At 39.7% G+C, this 19,778-nt stretch overlaps 1 protein-coding gene across 1 annotated transcript in view; it reads left to right on the top strand.

Annotated features, from left to right (window-relative positions):
- Nucleotides 1–11,779: 11,779 nt before the first annotated feature.
- Nucleotides 11,780–19,778, top strand: part of RFT1 (RFT1 homolog) — a 19,127-nt gene continuing 11,128 nt past the window's right edge. The window contains exons 1-8 of the mRNA XM_009639357.2: nt 11,780–11,882; nt 12,010–12,095; nt 12,755–12,871; nt 14,639–14,828; nt 15,437–15,538; nt 16,491–16,625; nt 17,506–17,584; nt 17,857–17,907. Coding sequence (XP_009637652.1) covers nt 11,820–11,882; nt 12,010–12,095; nt 12,755–12,871; nt 14,639–14,828; nt 15,437–15,538; nt 16,491–16,625; nt 17,506–17,584; nt 17,857–17,907 — 823 coding nt within the window. The 5' untranslated portion in view covers nt 11,780–11,819. The remainder of the gene's footprint in view (nt 11,883–12,009; nt 12,096–12,754; nt 12,872–14,638; nt 14,829–15,436; nt 15,539–16,490; nt 16,626–17,505; nt 17,585–17,856; nt 17,908–19,778) is intronic.

Genomic DNA, 19,778 nt, shown 5'->3' with positions numbered 1-19,778 from the left:
CTTTGCAACTTGTAGTGAGTTATGTAGATGTGTACTGTATTGTATGCTTATTGAGAATATGCAACTTAAGTTACACTATCCAGGCTGAAAATACTAAGGAAAAAGCAATGTTAAGATAATAGATGATCTGATTTAATACAGTGCTGTTTGCAGCATCTGGCTGTCATATTTCTATTTGCTTGTCTCATATGAGCATTCTGACAATTAATCAATATTGATATGATGCTCTGAATGTGCAAAGTATTGGATAGAGTAAGTGCCAACATGACCATATGCCTTTTGGCAGAACTGGATCGGCTCAAAAAAAGAACGTTGGGCTTTTTAAGTTGTACAAACTTTCACTAGGTGTAATCTTTTCTCAAAAAGGAACGAACTAATAGTGAAGTAATATTTTGAGGGCTATGAGCAAGACCCTTTTAGCTATTCTTGATGCAGACATTCAGAAGAAAGTGGTAATAAGGCATACATACTCAGACCATTCATTTATATATATGTTGACAATATAGTCACAAATTTTCTACAGTTCACAGTAAAATTCTGGCTAATGCACTGCTGTAAAAATCCTCTTGTGTGCTTCTAAGGGAAGATTGGGAAGTCTTGCTGTTCCATCTGCTGTCAATCATCTCACAAATTGCATTGGAATAATTAAACTAAAAATTCCTATTTATTCACAAACCAGCAGTGGATGGGCAGGAACACTGGAAACTGTCCCAAAATTGCCCTGGTGCTGTCAGCATAATTCAGTGCCTGTAGCAGTCCAGCACTGCCAGTTCTTGCATAGTGCTAGTCAAATTTACTTTAGCAATAGTTGCAGAGGAGAGTTGTGTGAAACTGCCTCCTACCCCACCATGTTCCAGGGTGGGTTTAAAAAAATAACAGTTCTTGGCCCCACACTGCCTTGGCAATCCCATCTAGTTTTCCCTTTAATGTTTTCCACATATGGTTGTGAAATCCAGTGTCTGACTTCTTTTCTAAATATAGAATAATCATTCTTCTAAAAATGATTGATGCAATAAGTCTCATTTGTTTTCAAGACTTTTCTTTCCCTCCTTTTGCGGTGTAATGAAGTATTGAGCATTCTTCTGTTGCCCATTTCACATAGTCACTTTTGAGGTAACTTTATTCTTCTTTTGTTTTACTGTGTATCGGGAAGCATCTCCTTTACAGTTTTGAAACAAAAACCATACTAGCAAAGAGCACTTTACCAGTGGAAGAGTAGCCATGCATGAATAGCCTGTGCCCCACTATTAGCATAGAGCTTGTTGTTTTTTTACACAGCTGTGCTTGTTAGTTTGTTAGGATTTATAGAACAAAGGCAGTGATGGTGGTATTGGCGAAGAGCAAGCTTACTGTTTTCTTAGCCGAATTTTGAGCTTTTGTCTCTTCTACTGCACTGCTCAGCTGTAACCTCCTTATGTGCGTCTACATTTATTAAGGTCTTCAAATGGAATTACCTTTTAAATAAATGATTTGGCATTCTCTCTCTCTTCAATGATGTGAGATTTTGACCCAGAGGTGAAAAGTGACTGAGTGTAAGTCTGGATTGTGAAAAAGCAAGTAAAGTGAATGAGTTTGTTTTGGTTTTTTTCTTAAATGTTTTTCCCCAGTGAATCTTCATGTGCTTGTTATCTACACAAAAAGTGGGGAAACAGCCTATGATTTCAGTAATATGCTTAGAACAAATTCTGAGGTTTTGAAGAGCTTTCGCTGCTTTGGCAGTGTGTTCCATTGTCAAATTTATAATTACGTATTATAGAACTATTCAGAAGCAATTCCACCAGCATAGATTTCAGTTTTAGCGGCCTGTAACACCCCCAAACTACTCCACTTCTTTTGGTACAGGAAGGAATTTATAATGTCACATTAGGGAAGCAAACCAGAAAATGGTACTTTAAAGCAAACAGTTTTATTCATAGAGAGAAGCAATTACACAAGTCTCGAACTAGCAGTCACAACTGCTGATGGTCTTTAAAAAGCAGACAGTTCTTGGGTGGTGGTGGTGAGATATAAAAGTATAAAGTTATTTCAAAATTGCCCATTTTTTTTTAACTCCGACTCAACAGGTTTCATCCTGATAATGTTCTTCTGAATAACTAAAAGCACATTTGAAAGAGCAATTTTGAATAGACTGGTGAAAAAATCCAGTTACATAATGAAAAGGATTGTTTACTTTCTATTGTTATGGATTACCAAGGCACCTGAGATTTTTAGGCCTATATTGTTGTAAATTATGTATTCTGTATCTGTATAATGGAATTAATTATATTGTTTAGTATCATGGTTAGGAGAGCTCTCTCTTCTTTATCGATAATAATGTGCAATTAGTGACATAAAGATCTGCCAGAATTGCAGTAACAAAATAAGGCTGATTTCTAATGTAATTTCCTGACTAGCACTTTCCCAGGCTGCACTAAACCAGTGTATAGCATTTGAAAACATTATCAACAACATTAGAGAACGAAGCCCCGTACAGTTTAATACCTGAGAGAGGATGAAGAGATTAAAGTCAAAGTCTGAGGATACAGTGTCACTGGAATAGTCAGAAGGGACATGCGTTCCTAAATGCTTATATAGGAATGTTGCAAGGTTCTCTGTGTGTGGAAAGGGTTTCAAGTTAGTTTGCCACTAACTCTTTGCTGCTAACAATTTCTTGCTTTTCTTATTGGACTCTCAGCAAGACTGATAAAGTAGTGAGTTTTGCATGCAGATGGAAAGGAAATTGCTTCATAATAGACATTAAGTTTTAGGAGTATGGTGTGGGTAGAAGATGATATGCAGTGCTGGTTTAGTCTCAGACATGCGGTCAGATCCTTTTGTTTGAACCTCCCCACATTCTTCAGGATGTGAGTGGGAGTATTCTACCATACGCAAAAACCTTAAACGACTCCTGTGACATCTCTTACAATGAGCCTCTGATATTACTGGTTTCTAAGAAAAGAATTTTACATTTATTTTTAGGTAGGATGGACATGGAGAACTAAAAATGCATGGTGAAGTACAGAGTGCTTTTGAAATCTGCAAATGAAAGAACTGTGGTGTGAACTATGACCTGCAAGTTGCAGAACAGTGAGTAAAGGTAATAAAAACAGGTTATGTCTCCAGATTAATAGAGCATTGTATGCTGTGCCTTTAGCTTTCTAGCATAATGCTTGTGAATCAGGAAGATGAAATTTCTTCTATTTACTGGTATTTCTCTTCTGATGCAAGTAATAGTTGTAGATGCAACAGCAGAATACAAGAGCCAGGGCATGGCTTTCCTTACCAGGCATGAATATTGCTGTGTGAAGACACCAGTATTTGCAAGACCGATAATCAGTTCCGTTGATCTGGTATGAGCAGTTCTGTCTGCTGCTCAGAGTTTCTCTCCTTTGGTAAAGATAATAAATTTTATCAGGAATTTTGAACTTAGATAAACCTGGGAAGGCCTACTTTTGGGGTTTGATTGGGTTACTTTTGCCTTCTTACAGGCAGTAGAGTTGGCTGTGTTAATTTGCAACCTCTCTTCCGCTGGGCAAGAAGTCAAACAGTGACTCTTGGTAGGGATGCAGACTTTCTGGTAAAATGGAATATCTGGTAGGATATAGAACTCTTTTTCATAGCATAAATTCTTAGGCACACGGGAAGTATAGAGAATACAAAGATACCAGCATCAAGGTGCCCATATGGCCCTGATACGATCATCAGGGAAAGGAAATGTGTCTAGACTGCCTTCCTAGCCACGTTAAAGCTATACCTCCTGTATTTGTGAGTAAGCTGCCTAATAGTTTATGCCCAAGAGTCTTGACAGTACTACAACCAATCTTTCTCACCAGGATGTAGGCGTGGTCAGGAATGCATTAAAGGATGACAGCACCTTCTGTTGTAATAGGCAAATTTTTACCCTCTGAGCCATGAACCTGCAGAGGGAGAGAGGAAGCAGAAATGTGTAGCCCAGCTGAGGCAAGCATTGATTGCTGCCGTTATCTTTAGGGGGTTTAATTAGCCCAAAATATCTGTTGCTTAAAAAACCATCAATCACACCCCACCCCCCAAAAAATCTTAGTAGTGAGTGGATATGTTGGGGTTTTTTCTCAAGTTACAGACAAACTGTTGAAACATCATGGTTCAATTGCAATACAGTTACAACTTGGCTGAACAAAGGGAAGTATTTTTCTCTACTTGACTGCTTAGCACACAAACTCAGAATGATTGGCAAAACTGAAAAAAAGGTATGTCTTTAAGAGGAAATAAGCCAGAACAGCTTATTTAGTAGGGAAACAGAAGGGGAGTTTTATTTCACAGTCTCCTTAAGGGGCAAGGTTGAAGAAATCCCCTAACATTGTTAACATGACACAAGATCCTTGTGTTTGAAGACTTGCAGAAAGGTATCTCATGTGATGACCAATCTCGCTTGTCTTTTTCTATTTGTCCATCACCAGAACTGTGATGTTTGGGGGCAGCTGGTGTCCTTAGACCTAACCCATCCTATGTTTGTTCATTCCATACAGACTGACCCAGCTAGGATAGCAGTGAAGCTAAATCTGGAGTGTAGAGTCTTGTTGCTAATGAACTGAGAACAGTAGGACTTGTCAAGGTAAGTTGTCTTATGACCTTGCGCCTCCTTGAACTATAAAAGAATAATTGTACATTTGCCTGAAGAGAAAGATGTGTAATGACGTCATGTTTTCTATTCAAATGAAGGTAATGAAGCTCAGTAACTTGACTATATGGACACCGGGATTAGTGGCAGAGATGATTTTGACTCTCAATATTGTTCCCCTATATTGAAAAGTTGGGTTTAGGTGACCTCCCACTAAAAGGTAAGTAGGCCTTCTGGGAGCTTTCATTTTCCTTACTTGTAGTTGAGAGAGGTCTGCTGGGCACAGTGTTAAGTTCTGCTTCTTGTATTGCTGCTGAGGTTTTGTTTTTTTTTTCTAATTGGATTTCAGGTTTTTATACTGAAAGTGAAGTTTAGCCGTTGAAGGATAATGTGAGAGTTTCTGTAACTGAATAGATAAACATATGCTGGAACTATTTTATTTAAGAGATTCCTTGCTTGCCACTAAGGAATAAGAGGAATTAAAAAAATGTATTTCACTTAGCCATGACTGTCATGAATGCTGGAGGAGGTCCCATAAGGGGGATGGAGATATTTTATTCCATCAATTTGTCAAACTAATCACTGTCTTGCTCAGAGGGGTTATTTCAGTGAAGAATGGAAGTCAGCTCTCAAATGAGATAAAAACGAATGACAGGAAGAGGTACCTGACTCATAATTAATTCTGTTCTACAGGTGATCATGCACAATATTATATCATACAAATGTAATTTGAAGGCAGTGTATGGTGACTCACAGATTTTGTATTCTCAACCTTTATAAAGCATTCCATTAAGTGATTCTTCTCCTCCTAGATGCTGAATTCCTTAAAGTAGCAAAAATGCTTATTCTGTTTTGTGTGAGATATCCTCCTGGTTGTTAAGTATAACTCCTGCGTGTCTCCATCTACTTCAAAAGTAAGTCTCCAGATGACTCAAAGGAGAAAAGGAAAAAGAATCTGGGATATTTTACAGGAATATCTTGTATTCAGTGCATTGTCAGAATCTACCACTCCTCTAATGTGTGTTTTAGAAGCACTTGCCAGTAGAGTCTTTCCACTGTGTATATTTTACCGTGTTCATTGAGTTATTGTAATTGTTGATTTTAAAAGCCTTAAGGCCATTTCATGCACAAACAAGTCATGCTGAAGTCAAAGCAAGTTTAATAACACTTCTTGTTGAATTCTTCTTAGAATTCAACATGAGTACTCAACAGCTGTGAACTGTTTTAATGAACAGAGACTTATTTCTGTATGACTATTAAAGCAAATGGTGTTTGTGAACATATGTGTTTGTACAGCAAGTAGAAGTCTCATTTGAAGGCTTTCTGCACCTCTGTATCTTTCAAGTACATTTTTCCTCAAAGGAGGTAGCCTGGAGCTTATGGAATGATTTTGTAGTGCAAAGATGCCAAGCACTAGCTAGTGAAGATTTTCCAAGTGCAAGTGCTTACAGCTGCAAAACCTGTTTCTGTAAGTTTACTATGGCTATTGGGCTCCAGAAAACACTTCTCTATGCATAGTAATGCATTACTCAGCACCAAATCTGCAGCAGCAAGTGTAACAGTGAAGTTAATCTTAAAGAATAGGAAGGAGGAAAAATGTACATGCTTTGCCTCAGCACCTACTCATCACCACATTTATAATTCAAGTTTGTAGGTTAGAATTTGAGACATAATAGCTCCCAAAACAGTACTTATCATAGTGATAGTTGAAGTTGCATGCATCTGACATGAACAATAAACGAAGGCAGTTAATATTTTACAAGGTAAAGGAAACAACCCACAAGAGAACTTCTCACTTATGATTATTGCTGACATTATAAACTTTCCAAGAAGACTGAGAGATGTTCCATTATAGTTTTCTCATTTTAATATATTGATAGGCTTCCAAAGCACACTGCAATTAGATAAATTGTTTATTCAGTGTTCAAAGTGAGGGGCTGATACAAAGTTTCCTAAGCCAGTTAAGGGACAGATAAGACAGGCTGTGAGTCAGATCATAGTGAAAATGGCTAGCCTTGAGGAAGGCAAGACAGGAATCATCTTCAGTTGAACACATATAAATACATACAAGGGAAATGACTAGTATTTAGAACACATGGGACAGTAAAGATTGTGCAGAATTGATTATGTACATGTTTAAGGAATGTACAAATTTCGCAAGAATTTTAAGCAAGGAGCTAGCTAGTTCCAGTGATAAAACTACTGTAATTTATTACTTTTTCCAGATTAAAGAACTTGGAGGGTTTTTGCAGATTTCAGAATGTGTGTTGAATGTTACAGATTTTTAAATTGCAAAGAGAAGAAGAAAAGTGAAAAGCTTATTGGAAGCAGGCAGCATTGTGCAGAACGCTCATTTTTGTTCTTCTAATCAATAGATGTTATTTCTTAAAATCTGCCTATGATACTATAAAGTATGCAGTATAATAATTTGACACTGGTTTTGAAAACTTAGCACTGTCCCATCCTAAATATTTTACTATTTGACTTGTATTTTGCTGCATTTTTTTTTTTGCTTTTCCTTTGAGTTGAACATTGGCTTACATTACATTTTACATATAAGGAAGTGTTGGTCTTCCATGTACTTAATACATAAAATCATTCAATAACTAAAAGTTGAATTTAAAAGTGAAATTGATAAGGCAGCAAAACCAGTTGATCAAATCTCGTATAAACGGTGCATTAAATGACAGTGCACAGTGAAAGCATGTGAGGCAACATTAACACTAACACTACAGTCAGAGGCTACTCTGGAAAGCCGAGACAGTGCCTTTTTCAAACGTAGCGTATCACAGAAAAAACTCCACTCCTCTGCATTCTTCAGAAAGCCCCTTTATTCTTCCATCCCAAGGAAAGGACATAAATTAAATCTTTGCTGAACTAATAATGCAGTCAGGAAAAAAAAATGCAAATTTTTGTTTAACCATTGAACAAGCACAGAGAGATTAACTCAGTCCACAAGGCCTGGGGAAACAAATCTAAAAGGCCCTCCAGGGACACTTTGGTTGGAGGGAACAAACTGACATAGCAGTAACTCCTAGTGGGTTTTTGCTGGTGAATGGGCTGTGAGTCTCTTCTTTTGCTTCCTGCAGTTCTGCACTGAATTGGAAATTTTACATCCTCAGGCCCAGATACATCCCTGATCTGAGAGGGCTGCTTGCAGGAGGGAAGAAAGCTTAATGAGATTTAGTGCCTAGTCTGGTAAATCTCCATGTGACTCCTTGCTTTGACCACAACCTCCTAGTTATTTCAGAAAAGGATGCAAGCTTCATATGATCAGGATCAGAGAGAGCGAGCTCTTCTATGCATTATTTTTAAAAAAGAAACAAAGAAAAATAAAACGAGACTTAACATAATTTTTCCTGTTCTGGCACAAGGCTTCTGAGAAGTATAGGGAAAACAATCTTTTGCCATCCCAGGAATAAGGTATTCTGTCCTCATGTCAAAGTGTGGACTCATAGCAGAAGCAGAGGAGTTCTGTTAAGCATCTCCCTACAAAGTGTGGGGTATCGTGTGTGAGAAGCGAGCTCTGCAGAGCCAGTACTGTACAGCTTCAGTTCCGTACCTGCTCATCTCTTTTACTAGAATCCATATGTCCAGCCATGAGACAGAATCATGCTGCAGGCCAGAGGGATGGGAAGAGGAGTGCTTATCCCTCTTTTAATGCAGCACATGCTATCGGGATGGCCATCTGCCCTCAGAGCCTCTCCTTCCAGCTGCAGGGGCATTAGGGCAGGGCTGGGCGCATGCGCAGCAACAGCATTTGGCTGCTCCCTCTGGGTGTCAGAGATCTTGCTTGGCCTTTGTGCACTGAATCAACTGGAGAGGATGGCATTGAGGGGGAAGGTTGCTCAGGCAGCATCAGGGCTTTTCAGTATTGCTTTTGCTTGTTTCTAAAATTGGTCCTGACTGCAAAACTAAAGGCTTTTTCAGCAGCTGCAGAAATCTAGAGTCTTTAGCTCATAACCTCGTATGTCTTGTACTGTTCTATGAGGTATCAGGCAGCAAGAACTTAGCTTATGATTTCATAGCACAGTTGGTTTTCCAACTTGATTCCTCAAGGGCCCTTTAAGGGTAAGGAAGCCCACAATAAAACTAAGATGTTAAAATATATTACTAACTATAAAATGCAGTATTTATTTGGGTTGATAAAATGCAAATTTGCTGTTGATCCTTTATACTGGATTTGATTTTTGGTTCTGCAATGAGATCTTTGTTTTAGAACAGATGAGAAGTTGCAACTGATCAGGCGTGTTTCAAGGTCTCGCTGCTGATTTAATAGATTCCTGCTTCTCAGTTTCACTTCATCATTAATTTGGGAATTTTTGGCCCAAAGGAAATTAGCTATAATATTTTAGCTGAAGATGATGTCCGTTCTGGGGAAGTGATATTATGGAAGGTCTCTAACTGCTCTTAACAGGATTTAAATTTTCAACTTATATAAAGGTTGTAATTTGAAGTCAAAGCCCACCTTTCATCTTGAAATACCTTATTAATGTGGTGATGAAATGCAGTTATCTGAAGTGGAACACAGCTACAGAGAATCTAATCATAACAAGGGTTTATCCCATTGCCCCAAGCCAAGAAGCGTGTGTTCTGTTCTGGAGGAACATCCAGCTTAGTTTAGTTCCAGATGTAGCTTAACTCTGGAAGTAAAGACCTTGGTAGTAGTAAAGTTTAACTTGCCTCCTTTGCTGTTAAAGGAAAGTGAACTATTATAGAGGATGCTGCCACAAATTTGCCTCGAGACAACCAAAAGTTGTGTATGTTGCGGTGAGAAGACACAGGAACGTTCTAGGTGGGCACTGCCTGCTGTGAGAATTGGAGAGCAGTTGTTTTTCTCGTGAAGCTTTCTCAACACTGCATGCCAGTTCAGTAATGAGGTCCTCCTTTAAGTTATTATATATTCTCAAATTATGTTACTAAAAATAAGCATTTTCTGTCAACTCAGTTGTTAAGTCTGATCACACACAATTTTGAATCAAATTATGTTAGCTCATAGGTCAATCTGTAAGTTTGAAATCCTGCTCTTACTCTGTTTTTGACCTGTTGTGCCACATTACCATTATGTGTTGGCCTAGTCTACCTATTGTTCAGACATAATATGCAGTAGAATCTGAAAGATGCTACTGGGGTGAAAATACTCTTCAGTCTGCCCTCAGGCATGTGCTTTGGGGATTGACTAGCATGTCTTGCTGCTGGCTGCCTCAAAGGCCGTTTGCCATCTAGTGGCTTAGATGTATTAATGCCAAAAGGGTGTAAGTGGTAAAGCTGGTTCCTATCAAAACCATTTGAAGTTACAGTTGTTTCTCTTCTTTTTCCACCTCCCCATGCTTTGCAGCTGTTTCTGTTTCAGCTTTATAAGGTGACAAGCCAAACTGTCCAACAAAAGATCACTAGTTGTCACTTAGTGTTGCCTGTGGCAGATACCTGAAAAGGTCGGACTGTTGCCTCTGGTTAGCACACTAATTTCTCCTGGTTTATTCCTTGAAGTTCCCAACTTTTCTCATTAAAATATTTTTGTATATATGGAATAATGTGAATCCTTCCTGCAGCGTTGGTAGATGCTGTATGCTACTCAACTGCATTTTTGTTTCCCTGTGCAGTGTTTCAGGTAACTTGTGATGGGTTTTAATCCACATGGTTCGACCATGCCTTTTGACATCAGCACCAGCCATAAATACTCTCGATTTCCACTGTTGCCATTATTGCTACTAAGAAAAGCCCAGAGCCTGAGTTAGGACAACATTTTTAATTGCCTTTTCCATTTGAGAACTAGAAAGCTGCCTGAAGGAGAGGGGGAGGCGGCAATGTTTCCTCTCCTCTAGCTAGGACACCCTTCTATAACCCAAAATCTCCGAGATATCTTCCTGTCTCTGCAATTACCCAACACCAATTAGTTTCTTCTGTCTCCATCTCCCCATCTTTGCAATGGGATAATAATCTCTTTTTGTTAGGTTTTTACAAGTTAGGTGTTCCCAATATTAGTATCACACTTACTCATAGGATATACTCCTTTGCCATGTGCATCTGCAACTATACATCACTTCCAGATTACTTAAATAATGCTATCAGGAAAAATGACCAAAGGAAAAAAAAATCTGAAAAACTTTACTCTGGACACGTAAAAAATAAAGTGGTGGGTGCAATGCTTCAGAGGAGGAGGGGATTCCATGCAAAAGACAAAACTGATAGAGAGAAGGCTTCTTTGCATGAGCTTGAAGAATTTTGGCTGGTTATCTAGCTCCTCTTAAGATCCTGATTTAAACTGTTGCTGTTCATATTCTGTCATGAAGAAGCTGAAATTGAGTAGGTACACAATTGAGTAGGCTCAGGTACTTCCCCTGCCCCCCCTGCTCTGAAAACACTTTCTAACAGCTGCAGTTTGGCATAAAATGTTTTAGTTCAACTGTAGCATTGCTAGGAAAAATGTGACTTCTGAGCCGGAAGTGCCCATGCTTTTGAAGGTAGCATAGAAAGACACAATCTTTTTACATATTGCTGCTTAAATAACAATCTGAAATAGCGTGAAATAACTGTGCTGATTTATGCTTAATCTGAAGCTTTATCTGCTTGGAAGACTTCAAGTCAGCATAGTATTAAATTCAAGCCTGTTATCTTAGCAAAGATGCAACTTAACTGTGGGTGGTGTGGGGTTTTTTTGTTTTTTTTCTTTTTTTTTTTTGGTTGTGGTGGTGTTTTTTTAACACAGAACGAGGTAAAATGCTTTCTTCTTCCTGCAGCGAGGGTGATTCAGCTCAGTTTTGGTTGCCTTCCTCCTTAAGTCAGGGAAGGCTGGAGCTGGAGGGTATGCCCTCAGTTTAGAAACTCGCATGGAGATTTTTCAGAAATCTCTGGGAAAATAGTGCTTGTCAGAAAATGTTATCTAATATGCTACGTCTTCTCATAAGCCAGAGTGCAGTTTTGGGGGGTTGTTACAGCGGAATACCTGCTTGCGAAGCACAAAGCTGGTGCTGAACGTTAGTTTTGGCATCCGAGTGGACCGGAGCGCCAAGTTTTATTGGAATTTAAGCACTCATCTCCAAAGCGTTACTGAAAGGGTCACGCTTACCCCGTTGCATTAGGGACAGCTGCATGGGCCGCACGTTCCGCCCCATTCCCCGCAGGTTTCGTGCCCGCGTTCTGCCCGGAGGCCGGGGCGGTCCCGGCCGCGCTGACGGGATCGCGGCGCCTGGGGAGACCGCGGCGCGCCGGCCCCGCCATTTCCTGCTGGCGGGAGCTGATGGCCTCGCAGGACGTGCTCAGCCAGACCACCCGCCTGGCCTCCTCCAGCGCCCTGCTGCAGGTGCGGGGCCGCCCCGGGCCGCCTCCCTCCTCCTCCTCCTCCTCCTCCTCCTCCTCCGCGGTGCCTGGCGGGAGCCGCCTCTGCCCCGCTCGGCCCGCAGGTGTTTCCCGTGCGGCTTCCTTCACAGGTGCTGTTCCGGGTGGTCACCTTCGGGCTGAACGCGTTCACTCTGCGCTACCTCTCCAGAGAGCTGATCGGCGTGGTCAACGTGAGGTGAGGAGAGGAGGAGGCCGAAGAGCACCGGGGCTTGGAAGCCCGTGTCCCGCCTCCCGACCGCGCTGTTCGCCTGGCACACGCGAGGCTTCCCTGGGAACGGCGCTCCCGGCGTGGCGGGGCCCTTGGGAGGTCTTTGGGTTTGCTGCAGGATCTCGGGGGTTATGGTGGGTAGGGTGTGTCGCTAATGCGCTTTGCATAACGCCGTTTAACTCGCGGTTGTTCTACAGCCGTTTGATGGTTGGATGTCTCCGAGGTTCTTCTTTGGCCTGAAGCAGGGCCACTGCTGCTTTATTTTCATCTTAAACCATCAGCTCGCTGAGGAAAAGCTAGATGCAAATACGTATTACACGCTGTTGCTATATGATAAATTTTGTAACTGCGTTTCTGGTTTATAGCATGCTTAAAGTATTTTTGCCGTTTGAACAATGACCTGTAATTACTTTCCCACCTTTTTTAGGAGATGGTGATAATTTACCTCATATCACCATGTTTTTGTGTACCTGTTGGACTTCTCTGTCAGGCAGTTCTGTGTAAAAACTGTCAGTGGTGCTACGGCATGAAGGATTTCGGAAGTAGTATGTAATGAAATCACTTTATCACCTTTTTTCTTTTTTCCTTTTTCCTTTTTTTCCTCTTTTTCCTCTCACCTCCTTTAGGCTAACTCTGCTGTATTCAACAGTTGTCTTCCTAGCCAGGGAGGCTTTTCGCAGAGCTTGTTTGAGTGGAAGTACAAGGCGAAACTGGACCAAAACAATTAATCTATTGTGGCTGACGTAAGATACCTTTAAAAAATTACTTCCTTAGAACTTATCTCTAATTCTTGTTTGAGGGCTTGCAAAATGAGAGCAAGTATTTATTCACTGAGGTAATTATTTCAGCACTGAGCATTTAGTAGCCTCAGTCATGTTTCAGGACTGATGCAGAAGTTGGTCAAGTCTGTTGATTTAGCATTTATGAACTTGATCTCTTTTTTGGAGCACATGGGAAAGCGCATCACCAAAGGTGTTGTCAGGAGCCATTTGTTCTGTCACTTTGCCTGGAGCTTCATTTATGTTGTAGCTGTTAAAGGAAAATCCTGTTGAATAAATAATTTCTTGAGCCCCGATGCTGTTTAATGTCGTGGTAACATAAATATTTGTGTTGGAGAAGGAGGGATGTGAGAGGGTGAAAGAAAGGATTTGAATTAAACAACAGGGAATAAGTAGGACTACTTGTTTCAACTGTAGTACTCTTTATCGCAGAAAGTGGGTAGCTTAAAGTCTATATGAAGTTGCAGCCACAGAGTGTAATCATACATTGCAGCTAAGTGGATTTTATGACTTGTTTCTCCCTTCTGGTTCCTGGACACACCTCACTGCTACTTCCCCTCTGTCAGATCTTGTGGCTGTGCAGCCACAATTAGGTGGGTTGAGAATTAAGTTTACCTGTCTGATATGGTGGAAAACTATCCCGCATGAAAAAAATATTAGTCTTCCATTGGGTCATCCTACTGACTTTCCCTGGAACTGCACAGATATTAATTAGGTCTGGCCCAGGAACCGTGAGTTGTGCGTGGTCATCGGCATCCAGGTATAAAGAAGAGGGATTGTCCCTTTCAGGGATAAGTTTAATACTTAATATTTTAAATATATTAGATCTGTTCTCTTCACTGTATTATAATCAGTTTTCTGCTATTTGACAGGCTTTCAAGTGGGCATTAAATGATAGTTCACAATGACAGTGTATACCTTCTTTTTAAATTTTTCCTCATAGAGAAGCATAACTTAACAAGATTAACTTTCTTGAAGTATCTGAAATGCGTCTTAGGAGCTTGATATCAAATACCTTAGGGATCTCATAATGGGAGAGTCAAATAGATCCTGTTGCAATGATCTAAAACTTTCTGCACTCTGCCAGAAGCTTTGTGTTCCTGAAGCAGTGTCAATAGAAGGTAATACATGTCTGCACTCCTGTGCCTTGCTTGGCTTTTTAGCTGCAGTCACTAATCAAAGTGGCTCTGAGCTACAGTAGAGCATTGTGAATGGCATACCTGAGGTGCAGGCATGCATTTTCTTCTGGTCACTCTGCTGTCGCTCTTTGGAGAACCAGTGATTTCTGGAAGAGTGAGACTAGCAGTTGGAGTGGTGGCATATTTATCTGTTACAGCAAGATCCAGAAAAGCTTGTCTGCCAAACTGCTGGTAGCCACAGACTATACAAATTGCAGCAGTGAGGGATATGCATTATTTTGCAGGCTGATATGGGATCAGAATTGTTTGGCTCTAGGAAACAAGAATTTTGGATAGTTGACCTTATGTTAGGTTCTTGAGTAGAAAATAGACAAGTTTTCTGTGTATTGTAAAAGAATGCCTTAAAAATATTCATTATGAAAAAAGTTTTCTTGGTTTTGTGACAATAGAAATTAATCCCTCAGGCTTTTTTTTTTTTTTTTTTTTTTTAATTATTATGGCCGTATGTGAAATTTGGGTCTAATTTTCTTGGTGGTTTTTTTTCCTGCTTAAGTAACATTACTATTGATTGTTTTTTATGTTAACTTTTCAGGGTCCCTCTTGGTGTTTTTTGGTCTGTTTTCTTGGGCTTAGTCTGGCTATACTTGCTTGAATTACCTGATCCTTCTGTGGTTCCTCATTATCCGGCTGGTGTAGTGGCATTTGGTCTTTCTGCAATTATTGAACTTCTGGGAGAACCGTTCTGGATTTTAGCACAAGCTCATTTGTTTGTGAGACTGAAGGTTAGTAAAGTATGTGGGATGTATGTGTATGGGGGGAATTATCTTCCTCTGTTGAAAAGAACAGATTCCTGAGCTAGATCTTTGTGTATTCAAGCATATTAAAAAAACCCCAACCTGTGTGTACTGTTTAGTACTGTATGACATAATTGTAACATAGATATGAATTTGTACCTGTTAAAGCAAGAAAGTTGGTTTATTTAGAAATTACCACTTTAGTGGTCATTTAAATACTTAATCATGAGTTTTAATTGGAGGGAGAAGCACACAGCTTCCTCAGTTTTGCATTTCGATTGACTGTTGGCATGGAATTGTGAAATGCAGTAATTGAGAACAAAATTGTTGTAAGTAAAATTTTCTCCCTTAAGTCCCATACAAAGGACTGGGAAAGTGCAGTGGAAGAATTGTGAAATGCAAGAACAGAAAATTTACAGAGAAATTACAATCTAAGATGGCCAACTCAGCAGAAGGAAACTCTGTGATAAAGTCACACAACTTTGAAAGTCTTCTATTCCTACATAATTATGTGTGTGAAACCAACGTATTTTAACTTTGTTTATGTGGTTAAGTTGGCAGAAAAAAAAACCTTTGCTATTTTCTCTTTCTTAAAGGTAATTGCTGAAAGCCTTTCAGTAGTGTCAAAATGCATTTTGACGGTTATTTTAGTAGTTCTTTATCCTCAATGGGGCCTCTACATTTTTTCCTTGGCTCAGGTAAGTTTACCGTGTTACCTTTTTTTCTATAAAATCTTGATTCACCTGAGTTGTTACTTGCTGCTGCCTTGACATTTAGCCTGCTGAATAACTTTGAGGAGAAAACGCTCTTTGGAGGTTTAAGATTTAGTATCTGTATTTAGTATTTTCCTGATACTTGTTATTGACTTGGAACTTTGACCCTGAGTAGTTTAATGAATGTACAAGGAAGCACCTTGTTCTCTCTGTGTAGGCACATTTTGCACATAAGGTTATGTTACTCTATATAAGCTTTATGTTAACTTCTTAATCAGTTGTGCATTCTGATGCTTGATGACTCTGTTCACCACCTGGCTTCAGTATTAATGTTAAACTTTGGCTTCTACTGTGTAGAAGATTATAATCGCATGTAATTTTATAAGCCTGTACCACCAACCTATATCACCTTATCAAAAGGTGCTATCATGTGTAACATGGTCTTGGATTAAAACTTTTTCTTTACTACAATGAAGAATGGATATATTGGCACCTGAAAAATAGGGTCATTGCTTGTGCAATATCAGTTTACCTGGAAATGAAAATGTGATCCGCCTCAGATGTGGACATTTTTTTTTTGTTCAGTTTTTGTAGTGGCAGTAGCAGATAGCTTATAACTGATCAAAGAAAGATGTAGACGTTAGCTACTCTATCAACTTGTTTTTTGACTAATTGCTTTATAGCTGGACTTCAAATGATCATTCTAATAATGCTGAATAGGACATAAAAGTTGGCAAAGAGCTATGATAACCTACAGATTAAAGAAAATCAACAGCATTCTTGGGGGAGGTTAAAGTCTTCACCTAGTTTAAGATTTGACAGGAATAAGGGCTGCTTACTACATTTTGTTCTCACTGAATTTGGAACTCTAGCATGTAATTCTGTATTTGCAAGTTTATTTTATATCACTGGTTGTTCTTCTCCCATATCTTTCCAGCTTTTATATGTCAGTGTCCTCGTAATGTGCTATGTAATTTATTTTGTGATATTTTTGGGGTCTCCTGAAGCAACAAAGAAGTCATTTCCAGTTGCTAGAATGACAGCTCTCTTACCTAACTTGGTGGAAGATGAGGTAGGTTGGACAGTTCATTTCTTGAGAGAAGTTTGAAAATTAGTTTGAGATGGTGGAGTTAATGGAGTATTTTGATGGTATCTCTGCACTGTAGAAGACATGACTGATTTTAAAAAAAAAAAAAAGCATACAAATTCAGTTTGTATCGATAACATCCTTGTCAGAAAAACATTATGGAACTCGACCTCTTTGTTGTTATGGCTTGTTGCTGATTTATCTTTTAGTATCTTTGCACAAACTGTTAACTGTTAACATCTGCAGCGTGCAGGGGAATGACCAGGTATCATTGGATCTGAGGCAGGACGAAACCGAAACAATTTTACCATGGATTTTGGTACTTGGACTCCTCCACGATATAAACATGGTGGTACACAGCATCCTTACAGATAATCAAATATCTCTGATGTCCTCTCAAAAGAAAATGAGGCAAGAAAGAAATGAAAAGACACAGTGAGGAAGAAGACATTTTGAAAAAGACTTGCAGATAGATAAGGTGAAGGTGGTTCTTGGCTGCAAAACTGGTGGTGACAGTTTGGAGAGCAGTAAACAGTTTGTATCTACAGTGAAGGTGAAAGTTATATTGGCATGCTAATTGGCGTGGCGGGTTTTTTCCCAGTCTCTAACTTTTCCTGTAGAAAGTTTGTTTTGGTATTTCACCTGCAACAACAGTAATTTTCAGCAAGGGAAAAAGTCTTTGTCAGGTCAGAGTGATATTGGTGTTTGAATTTAGCAATATTTTAGATTAGTTGTTAGTAGCTATAGCATTATGGGTTTTCCTCATCAGTACAGTTAGGGCTAGACTATTGTACTAGCTTTGTATTTTCTGTGTCTACTCTGTAGTTTCAATAATGTTTATTACATTTCAGTACATTTTTTGCAGACCTTTGTTAACTGGAAGGAAGCATGGTTGACTTGGAGTTTCTTCAAACAGTCCTTCTTGAAACAGATTTTGACAGAAGGTGAGGCTTGGTGTATAGTTGTGATGGTGAAGGGCTAGTGAATACTGTTTACAAAATTGACTTGAGAAAGCTGGAGGGGTGTGTGGGCATGTGACTATCCGAGATTGTTGCCAGTGGATGTTACCAACCTGAATGAAGTTGTTGAGGGTATTCTGAACTAGGTGCTGTCCCATTTGACTTTGTCTCTTGAATACTTAATGTTGCAAGTACCTGAACAAGTATTGGGAAAGATTTAGGGACTTGTTCTAATGTTCTTTATTTTTAACTTACAGGTGAACGATATGTGATGACTTTTTTGAACGTGTTAAATTTTGGAGATCAGGGTAAGTGTGATGGTGTTGTGGAATGGTGGCACAGTTTTCTTAGTCACTGCTCTTTAGATGGTTCTGAAAATGACTTAAAGTATTTGAAGATAACTTGAAAATCTGAGAAGATTTCAAAGCCTTTGAGATACATTTCAGAGAATAATTGATATTAATATATAGATATAGAAAAGAATTTAATTTAAGATCCTGGATTTTAATTTTAGTTTTTCTTTGGATCAAAATTTTCCAATTGGATATATGATACCATGTATCTTTTTTTAAAAAAAAAAACAAAACCAACAACAAAACAAATGTCACTAGTATCTGACGTGTTATAGTTGTCTGTCTTCAGGTTTTTTTAAGTTGTTTTCCTGCTGTTTTCTGTCTTCCTTTTAAATCTGTGTTATCTGTTACGGCAAGAACATAATTGTTCATAGCATTGCATCTCAAAACTGAATTATGTTCTGTAAAAGAATTCAGTGTGGTTACAGAGTAATATATGGTAGTAGCTGTTCAGATGACTGAGTTGGCAGCACCTCAGGTCTTTATAGCTTGGGGAAGGAAAATAGGCTGTAATTGTTGGCTTACTGTTAGAAGTTTCTTGGCTAGTTTGAATTACTTTTAATTGCTGGCAGTAGTATGTTCCCCCATAAATGCCAAGTATATGTGCTTGCTGCCAGTAATGGCGGCTGCTTCTGATCCTCCTGCCCTGCAGGACAATTGAGGTGCCTCTTACTTGAAGGGTCTTTAAAAGAGCAATGAGTACAAAAATGCCTGTACTCTCAAAATGTTGAGAAACATTGGTTCCAAGTTCTATGGAATCAGCCAGAACCTTATTCTGTTATTTCGCTGTGAATATGTAAAGCACTTATCCACATGCCTGACTTCGTATGCTCTTGGTGACTGTGCTCTCTGTGTGTGTATAGATATATATACGCACACATCGATGTCTTAGCAGGTTTGGAGCAGTAACTTGCTGAGGATGGAAGTGCTGGTAAAATGTCATGTAGGATTTCTCTTCCACTTCAGTGAAAGTAAAAAGAACCTCACACTAAGAATAGGTATCTTTCTCTTCTTCTGTATCAGTAAATTCTTACATTCCTGTTCTCATTCAGTAAAATTCATCAGGATCTTTTAAATTCCTCTACAGTAAGAATTTTAAATATGGTTTGGTACTGTTACTAGATTCACATCTCTGTAGTTGATGCTTTTCACAGAATCACAGAATCACAGAATCGTAAGGGTTGGAAGGGACCTCAGGAGATCATCTAGTCCAACCCCCCTGCTAAAGCAGGCTCACCTAGAGCATGCTACACAGGACTTCATCCAGGCGGGCTTTGAATATCTCCAGAGAAGGAGACTCCACAACCTCCCTGGGCAGCCTGTTCCAGTGCTCTGCCACCCTCAGAGTGAAGAAGTTCTTCCTCATATTCAACTGAAACCTCTCGTGTTTCAGTTTGCACCCATTGCCCCTAATCCTGTTGCTGGACACCACTGCAAACAGACTGCTTCCATCCTCTTGACTTCCGCCCTTAAGATATTTGTATGCGTTGATGAGATCCCCTCTCAGTCTTCTCTTCTTCAGGCTGAACAAGCCCAACTCTCTCAGCCTTTCCTCGTAGGGGAGATGCTCCAGTCCCTTTATCATCCTAGTAGCTCTTCTCTGGACTCTTTGTAGGAGTTCCTCGTCTTTCTTGAACTGGGGAGCCCAGAACTGGACACAGTACTCCAGGTGGGGTCTCACCAGGGCAGAGTAGAGGGGGAGGAGAACCTCCCTCGACCTGCTGGCCACACTCCTCTTAATACACCCCAGGATACCATTGGCCTTCTTGGCAACAAGGGCACATTGCTGGCTCATGGTCAGCTTATTGCCCACCAGGACTCCCAGG

Source organism: Egretta garzetta, unplaced genomic scaffold (genome assembly GCF_000687185.1).
Source record: "Egretta garzetta isolate BGI_Z169 unplaced genomic scaffold, ASM68718v1 scaffold215, whole genome shotgun sequence".
NCBI classification, from domain to species: Eukaryota; Metazoa; Chordata; class Aves; order Pelecaniformes; family Ardeidae; genus Egretta; species Egretta garzetta.
The sequence above is the reverse complement of the archived record's forward strand: the minus strand, read 5'-3'. Positions and strand labels throughout refer to the sequence as shown.